This window comes from Corella eumyota, chromosome 3 (assembly GCF_963082875.1).
Source record: "Corella eumyota chromosome 3, kaCorEumy4.1, whole genome shotgun sequence".
Taxonomy (NCBI): domain Eukaryota; kingdom Metazoa; phylum Chordata; class Ascidiacea; order Phlebobranchia; family Corellidae; genus Corella; species Corella eumyota.
The window spans coordinates 3540516-3549801 of record NC_137492.1 but is presented as its reverse complement, the minus strand read 5'-3'; the positions used below and the strand labels follow the sequence as shown (position 1 = coordinate 3549801).

Here is a 9286-nt window from a genome sequence, read left to right as displayed (position 1 = left end):
TTTAAAAAAGTAGAAAAAGATTTTATAGAAATTTTATAATATTTTGGGAACTTGGTAATCTTTTATTCGGGTAATTCCCGATTTTTGCACGTTGCGTCATTACGTTATTTATGTTAAATGTCGTCTATTTTCTTTGAAAGTGTAAAGTGTTTTTCTTAAACAAATAAAACCTGTTTTTTTATATAAAAATCAAGAATTTATCACCTACTTTAAGGTTGCTTAAACAGTGAAATGAATTTGAATAGATTAAGTCGGTGAGTGTAACAAAAAAGATTTAACTTAAAGAAATTAACTTTTGACAGTTTGATAAAACTTTATTTAGTAATAACTATTTTTGTGGTGCTTATGCAATTTTAGGACAGTAGAAAGCTTAAACAATATGCTTTACAAGGATAAACAGTTTTAAATCTTATATTCGAAAAGGACATGTGTATAAAACAAATAATACTTTTTTGTTAATTGTTAAGGGTATTGAAGCAGCATTCTTCTTTGTCTTGCAAGTCCCTTAACAACTTATCATGTAGACATCTCTCTTACAAAACTGGGGACATTGTTCATGATTACAAAGTGAAAAGGGTAAGTTAAACAATTTTATTTTTGTACAAAAAATATGATAATTTAAAACATCTATTTTTAATTTAAAAACACAGATTGCAGATATCCCAGAGTTTTCTATGGTAGCAACAGAACTAGAACATACAATAACTGGAAGTTCTCATTTACATGTTGCTAGAGACGACAAAAATAATGTTTTTAAGTTAGTTTAATATAACATCATTTAATTTTTAAAATGTTAAATGAATATATTTTATAAGTAGATAGAATTTGATAAGCTTTAATTTAAAATATTTTGTTTTTTTGCCTACTATCTAGTAAAACTATCTGTACACTTTTCCATAAAGTAACGAGTTAAAGTTTTTTTTTATAATTAAGTTTTTTACTTAATTGTATGATATTAAATAAAAGTTGAATGTTAGATTACTTATTATTTACACCTTTCTTATGTTTTTTATATGAGTCACAAAAAGTAGTAACTTGCATTGTTTTTTAATAAACATTAAAAAAGATTTTTTTTTGAAATTTTAGTGTTTCATTGCGTACCACACCAATGAACAGTACAGGGGTAGCTCATGTATTAGAACATGTTGCTTTATGTGGTTCCAATAAATTTCCTGTCCGTGATCCTTTCTTTAAGATGTTAAATCGTTCTATGGCAAGCTTCATGAATGCCGTGACAGGTAAAAGATATTTTTATTTTATTTATTAATTCTCGATGTGGAAAGGATGACTTGATGACTTAAAGATAAAGTAACATCAGTTACTCTAACCCAGTCTCAAGTTGCCTTTGGTAGTTAGGGATATTGTAGATTATAATTGCCCAAAAATGAAGGGTTGATTAATTGTTGGCTCAGGAGGAGTTTTTACCATTAATAGTGCCTTACTCAAGAGCGCTACAGCATTAGAGCAGTAGGGATTGAGGCCAAGACCTGATGTTGTGAAGCCATTTGTTCTATAAAAAATTTAATTAAAATTTTTTTTGGGTTTGATATTTATAGAAATGTATTTCACAAGTTTGAAAAACATAATTGATATGTTGAACTCATGTAAGTATTTTATTTAGATTTAAAAAGTTATATTTTTATTTATTTTTTAGGTGCTGATTATACTATGTATCCTTTTTCCACTCAAAATCCAAAAGACTTTAAGAATTTAATGTCAGTTTATCTTGATGCTGTTTTCTTTCCAAGGATAAGAAAAATGGATTTTTTACAGGTTATTATATTAAAACTTATGTTAAATTTTTTTTCTCAATATTTTTTTTTGTTAAAATTAATTTTTTAATTTTTTTTCTAAATAAGATGTAACTAAATAGTATGTAGAGTCATGTTTAAAATTTTAAAAAAATATGTTTTTTTAAAATGTAATTATAGGAAGGTTGGAGGTTAGAAAACTCTGAAACAAATAATGAAAATTCATCAATAACTTTTAAAGGAGTCGTCTATAATGAAATGAAAGGATTACTGGTAAAAGTTAAACTCTTCTTTCTTTTGGGTGTGACCCTTGCTTCTTTCATGATAAAGCAGGCTTGATTAATGCAATAAAATTACAAACTTTTATCAAGCCAAAAACCAATCAGTTGGTTAATAATTGGCTTATAATATTCCAAACTGCCAATGTTAACTCAAAACAACCTCAGACTATTAAAATTTACCCTACATTTAGGCTGAAAAATTGGTTTTCCCATATTGAGGATAAATAAATTTAAAAACAAATTTAAATAAATAAATATAAAATTTTAAATATATATTATCATCTCATCTTTTTAAAATTGTTAGGCCGACCCATCTTATTTATATGGTACAGCATTACAAAACCATTTATTACCAGACCACACATATGGGTATTGTAGTGGTGGCAATCCTAGATGTATACCAGACCTAACTTGGGACGATTTAAAAAAATTTCATGCAACACATTATCACCCCAGTAATGCCAGGCAAGTTTTAAGCAAAGCATTCAGGGTTTTAAATGGTAAAATTTTTCTTACAGGGCATATATGTAAATATTTCAGCTTTAATAGCAGTGGGAATCGAACCTAAATCGAAACCTAGGACCGCTTGTAGTAAAGACATTTTAATTTTGATCCTATTTAAAGTAATTTTAACCCAAAACAAGTGTAATGTATTTCCTAATGGGTTCTATTTTTTAATAGTATTATTTAAGATTTCAATAATTTTATTTTTTTTTATGATTAGTTTTATCACATATGGAGATATTCCACTTGAAATTCACTTGGAGCAAATAAACAATGATGTGATGAAGAAGTTTAAAAAGATTGATCCAGGGACTGGGGTACCATCCCAACCTAAATGGAGCGAAAGTGTAAGTAGAAAAATAAATTTGATACAATATAATATCAAAAAAAAGTTTGCAAATAAAACATTTTTTTTATTGTATATACTTAAAAAAAAGAAGTTTGATGTAGTATATATCAGAGCAAATCTTGCAAAGCTTGCATTGGATTTTGGGTTAGTAAAAACGCCAATTTTTTTTTATTTATTTTAACAAAATTACTTTTTTTAATAGAGACGAACTACGGTATCTTGTCCATCTGATCCAATGGCTGCAAATCCTGACAAACAATCCACTATCAGCTTTACTTATTTATTACCAGAGTAAATATATTTCTATTTTTTGTACTAGTTTTTACAGCCTAATCATAATCACTTAGTCACAGTGTTGAGTTGTCTTCAATATTGTTGAATAACATCAATTTGGTAATATTGCCTGTTTATTGCCTTAATTAAGTAGCTGTAAAAAATAATTAGTAGGAATCGAACCCAAGACCTTGGGTTACTTGGTGTTGTAACCCTTGCCCAATGCCTGCTGTCTTATGGAAATTATACAAAAAGCAAATTGTTTACTACATAAAAAATTATAACATTTAAAATCATTTTATTTTGATAGAGTTTCTGATATAGAAGAATGTTTCACAGCAAGCATAATTTGTAAATTGTTAATAAATGGTCCTGCTTCTCCTTTCTATAAAGCTTTAATTGAATCTGGGCTTGGGTCAGACTACTCTCCTATGACTGGTAAGTTAAGTTTGTTATTTTTTGTGCTGTACACACTAATAGAAGAAGCAGGTTGACTTTATGGCCTAAACATAAATTTGATTTAATTAAGATTATAATTGCCTGATAATTTATCTGTTAACTAATTTGGCTTAGCAAGAGTTTATACTGTTCATATAGCTTAACTAATGGTGCCAAAGCATGGAAGTAGTCAGGATTGAACAATAGACCTATAGTAGTGAAGCCAAGTGTACCTTCACTTCACCATGCAAGCAGATAAAATATAGCAAAACTCTATTATTTTTAACGATTTTTTTGTTCAAAAATTTATTCTTAGGTAACCATCATCATCATAAGGATGGAATGTTTAGTGTTGGATTGCAAGGAGTTTCTGTTAATGACATCAAGAAAATTGAAGAAATAATGGAAAAAACTATGGAAAGAGCTGCACAGTATGTTATTAACCACTGTTTTTTTTTTATTATTTAAATATATGTAGCCTATATAAATGTTGCATCAGAAGTGGAATACCGAATACCTTTTTTTGTAAATAAAAAATAGATGTTTTTTAATTTTTAACAATATTATTTAATTTTTTTTAATTTTTAGAAAAGGATTTGATAAAGAGAGAATTGAATCACTTCTGCATCAAGTTGAACTTGCTCATAAACATCAGAGTAGCCAGTTTGGATTACATGTGACTTTCGTAAGCTCTTAAGACTAAGTACCCTAGGGCTGAGTAATTTGTAACACCTTTTTAATTAAGTTACCCTCATAATTTTAACCTTTCATTGCAATTCTGTTTTTTAAGGAAATTCACCCGCTTTGGCAGCAGGGCACTGATCCAATATCATCAATGAAAGTTGATGATATTATAAATAAATTTCAAGAAAATCTTGCCAGCGATCCGAAATATTTGCAGAAAAAATGCAGAGAATTTTTTGTGGTCAGTATTGGATTTAATTTATTTAAAAAATTAAATAGTTAAAATAGGTTCTTTATTTCTTAGTTTGGTACTGGTTTAATATGGCAGCGTGACAACCGGCAGTGTGGTGTAGTGGTAAGAACACTTGCTGCACCTCGCATGAGGTCGAGGGTTCAATCCTCACTGATCTCATGCTGTAGCGCCCTTGAGTAAGACGCTATAAACGGTATGAACTCCTGCTGAGCCAGCACTTAATCAGCAGTATAATTACCGGGCAGTTATAATCTCTATAAAATCCCAACGTGCCACAGGCAACTCAAGACTGGGTCGGAGTAACTTATGTTACTCTATGTTTAAGTCGCGCATTCGACTTTCCTACATCGGGGATAAATATTTATACAAAAAAATAATAATAATATATATATATATGCGATTTATATGCCTGCAATATAAATAAAACTGCTGTTTGTGGTGCTTGTGTAAATCATCGCAGGCAAGTATTAGTTGAGAGTTGCAACCATATTGCAACAATTAAAATACTGACCATAAGACAGGCTATCAACCAATTGCAGATAGTTTATTGTTTTGCCATAATTTAAAACTTTTCTTTAAAGTTTAATATGTTTATTGTAACAGTTTATTTTGCAATTTTTGTTTAGGATAACAAACATCGTCTTTCGTTAACAATGTCACCTAATGAAAACTTTACAAGTTCTTTTGACAAGTTTGAAGCAGAAACTCTTAAGAAAAAGGTTGACGCATTATCTAAGGCAGACAAAAAAGAGATTTTTAAAGAGGTCAGTAATTCCTGAGTTTTTTTTGTTAAAAAATTATTGAGTTTGTAAGGTATTTGACGACACCACTTGGCCTTGGGTTTGAGCCCCAGTGCTTCTATATAGCATTTTATTAAAAATTTATTTAAAAGATAAATATTTTTTGTTTTTGAATTGTGATTTAAAAATTTTTTTTTTTTAATTTATTTAAACAATTGACACTTTATTAATTTTTAAAGGGTTTAGAGTTAGCAGATCTTCAGGCAACTAAGGAAGATTTATCTTGTCTTCCTACCTTACTTGTATCTGACATACCCAAAAAAAATACAAATTACGATTTCACAGTAGATAAGTACAGTAAGTTAATTTTTCTTTTAGCAAAGATGAATAAAAATATAAAAACTTGATTTTTTCGTTATTTACTCACTGAATGTGTACCATTTATTTACTTTAAAATACAGTAATAATAGACAATTAATTTTCATAAAATTTTTAATAGTTTTTATTTTTTACTTTTTTTGTATTTTAAAGACAACAGATCCTCAATTGTTAGTTGCCCACAACCAACCAATGGAGTAACTTATTTTAACTCAGTGATTCCTGTCAATGGATTGGACGAGGACCTAAAACCTTACCTACCAATATTTTGTGACATTCTGACCCAGTAAAAAAATTTTTTTTTAATTTTTTTGAAAGTTTTTTTAATCAATTTTTTTTATGTTTGTTCATTCTTGATGTGGGAAAGTCGACTTTACAACTTCATCATAATGTAACATTAGTTACCCTGACCCAGCCTCGAAATTATAGATTATAATTGCCTGATAATTATGCTGCTGATTTAATATTGGCTTAGCAGAAGTTTATATCGTTTATATGGCCTTACTTAAGGGTGATACGGCATAAAAGCAGTAGGAATTAAACTCAGTACTCTATGTCTTCTGACTACTACACCATGCTGCTAACTTAAATTCTTGTTTTAAAAAATAATTAATTTTTTAGGATGGGTACGAAAAGTACCGACTATGTCACTTTCTCTAATAAGGAGGAAAAATATACAGGCGGTCTTTCTGCCTCAGTGACCTCGTCTTCTTGCCATAGTAACCCAATGGCAACGGAAACTTTTGTCCAGTTACATTCACACTGTTTGGATCGGAATATTGACAACATGTTTGGTTTATGGAATGAATTGTTTCACGAGTAAGAAAAATTTATATTAAGAATAAGTACGTGGTTTGCCTATAAATATAGGGAATACCTGTTATAGATGGTCATTTCTTTAAGTCTTTTAACAAAAATTGGGTTGTTGCTTCTTCATGCAGAATAGGTTAAATATCAATATTAATTTTTATTTACAAGCTGTGATTTTTTTTTTTTTTATTTAATTACAGGTTAAATCTTGATGATACAAATCGTTTGCAAACCCTGATTCGCCAACAAGCTCAAGAATTGGCCAATAGCGTGTCATTTAGTGGTCACATGTTTGCAATGAAAAGTGCTGCTCAACCATTGTCACCAGCTTCAAATTATAATGAAATATTTTCAGGTCAGATCAAAAGTTAATTTAATTTGAAACAAATAGTGTTGTTATTTAACACAGTAGGCTTCACTACATAAGGTTCTTGGTTCAATTCTCTTATGTTGTAGTTCCCTTAAGTAAGGTGCTATAAACGGTATAAACTCCTGCTGAGCCAATATTTAATCAGCAGCTTAATTATCGGGCAAATAAAATTAATAATATTCCAAATTGTCAAAAATAACTTGAGACTTGGTCAGGGTAACTGATATTGCCCTATGTTTAGGTTGTAAAGTCGACCTTCCCACATTAAGGATAAATAAATGTAAAAGAAACACAAATTGTAAATTTATTATTTCAATTTATAAATTAAATTTTTTATATACCTTCATAGGTTTAAGCCAAGTTGAACTTTTAAAAAGTGTTGCCGAAATTGAAGACTTTTCAACTGTTTCTGACAAGTTACATAGGATTGCGAATTATGTGCTGAGTAATAGTAGCTCAGCAAAACTCGATGTGCCACGGCATCTTCTCCATGCAACTTCAGCCACAATTCAGTCAGCACACCTGTCTCTGGAAAAGTTTTTAAAGGGATTACCAGTCTCTAATGCTGAAAACCAATCTGAAAGTAATTAAAAAAAATCATAAAAAATAATAGAAAAAATTAAATAAAAGATTTTTAATTATCAGCACTAATAAAAAAAGTTTTTTTACCAGTTTTAAAATAACAACAAACTTAAAATAAATGAAAAATTTTAATATTTTTTCAACAAATCATTTTTGGTACATAATGTTTCTTGTTTCAGACCAATTTCTTCAAAATGGGGTGGTTGAGTACAGCAAGAATGATTCTTTTAGATCTTTATTTAACTGGAAGCAGTTTGAAAATAATATTTCTTTTACAAACCGGTAATAAAATAAAATACCAATAAAAATTGTTTTACATTCTTCATTTAACCATGTAAATTTTTCTATGTAGAAATCACTATGAACTCCCCTTGCCAGTTAACTTTGTTGGAATGTGTGTTCGTACTCCTGCTTCTTATATTCACCCTGATTCAGCTTCATTAAGAATATTGGCCAGATTGATGACTTTCAAGTTTCTTCATAAAGAAATAAGGTAATTTCCCATCAAATTAAGTTCAGAAATCGGCAGTCTGGTGTAGGGGTCAGAACACTTGGCTTCACTTCATAAGGTCCTGTGTTTGATTTCCACTGCTCTCATGCTATAGCGGTCTTGAATAAGGAACTATAAATGGTATGAGCTCCTGGTGAGCTAACATATAATTAGCAGCATAATTATTGAACAAATATAGTCTACAATATCCCAAACTGCCAAAGGCAATTCAAGACTTGGTTGGAGTAACTGATGTTACTCTATGTTTATGATGTAAAGATGACCTTCCCACTTCGATCACGAATAAATGTGAGAAAAAAACTGTCATTTAGATTTCTCAAATTTTTTTCACACAAATATAAAAATTGTTTTCATTTTTTTAGAGAAAAAGGCGGTGCCTATGGAGGTGGTGCAAAACATGGTAATGATGGTTTGTTCAGGTTCTATTCCTACCGAGACCCTAACAACGAAAAAACTATTGAAACATTTAAAGAAGGAGCCTTGTGGGCAACTAAGGGAGAGTTTACGCAGCAAGATATTGATGAATCAAAAATTGCTATGTTTCAAGGGGTAAATACTTTACAATACGTAGTAAATACATTTGTTTTTATTTATTTATTCTTAATATGGCCTTTACGGTCCTAATATTTGATAACTTATGTTACACTGTCTAAAGTTGCAAAGTTAATATTATTTTTTTCATGTTAACATTTAAATTCTAGGCATGCTTGATCAATTATACTTACTTAGTTAAGTAAGTTTTTAAATAAGATGTTTAAATTTTTTTTTATTTCAAGATTGATGCTCCGGTTTCTCCTTGCGATCGTGGTTCAACATATTTTCTAACCGCTTTAGATGATGGAACGAGACAAAAAACAAGAGATCGAATTTTAGCAGTCACAAAAGATGATTTAGTTAACTCTGCAAAGTTGTAAGTAACACCTTAATTGTATATCTTGTGGTGTTTTTTTGCTTACATGCTTTTTCTTTTGTATTAGACATTTAGCAAATCCAATCGCAAGCAGTATATCTATTCTTGGACCTACCGAAAAGGGCCAGCAGAAAATGAAAGCAAATGTTTAAGATCATGAATCAGTTCTTGTGTAATTTTACTATGCTTGTATTTTTTGTTTTTTAGTGTTCCAAATAATGTTAATACACTACTTTGCTTCATTGTATACATGATTTACCATTATCAAAACTGCAAGCAGAAAAATTTAACCAAAATAAAATTAAAACCAATTAAAATTCGGTGCATGAATTGTAAAAAGTATTAACTAAAATTTAAAAACGTTATTTTTGTAAAGATCTATTGTAAATTGGTTTAAATTTTTGGTTCTTTTTAAATATTTTAAAATAATAAATTAGTGGCACACTATTTTG

General features: G+C 29.4%; 1 protein-coding gene across 1 annotated transcript; it reads left to right on the top strand.

Moving 5' to 3' along the window:
- Positions 1–112: 112 nt before the first annotated feature.
- LOC145744633 (presequence protease, mitochondrial-like) lies at positions 113–9199 on the top strand. Its single transcript, XM_082562531.1, has 24 exons — positions 113–254; positions 468–576; positions 651–757; positions 1087–1238; positions 1655–1773; positions 1932–2024; positions 2337–2497; positions 2757–2883; positions 3088–3176; positions 3469–3596; positions 3913–4027; positions 4185–4281; positions 4387–4521; positions 5160–5297; positions 5513–5630; positions 5805–5937; positions 6273–6470; positions 6662–6816; positions 7181–7414; positions 7593–7695; positions 7766–7906; positions 8287–8473; positions 8701–8834; positions 8902–9199. Exons 1-24 carry the CDS (start codon positions 232–234, stop codon positions 8984–8986), a joined length of 3081 nt encoding a protein of 1026 aa, XP_082418657.1. The 5' UTR covers positions 113–231; the 3' UTR covers positions 8987–9199.
- Positions 9200–9286: the final 87 nt, after the last annotated feature.

What these genes read in the sequence shown, in the direction of transcription:
- LOC145744633 (XM_082562531.1), top strand. Translation starts at nt 232, where the DNA reads ATGAATTTGAATAGATTAAGTCG. An exon ending in TTGGATTACATGTGACTTTC is followed by an intron (nt 4,282 to 4,386) that starts GTAAGCTCTTAA and finishes CTGTTTTTTAAG; the next exon opens with GAAATTCACCCGCTTTGGCA. An exon ending in AAAAAGAGATTTTTAAAGAG is followed by an intron (nt 5,298 to 5,512) that starts GTCAGTAATTCC and finishes TAATTTTTAAAG; the next exon opens with GGTTTAGAGTTAGCAGATCT.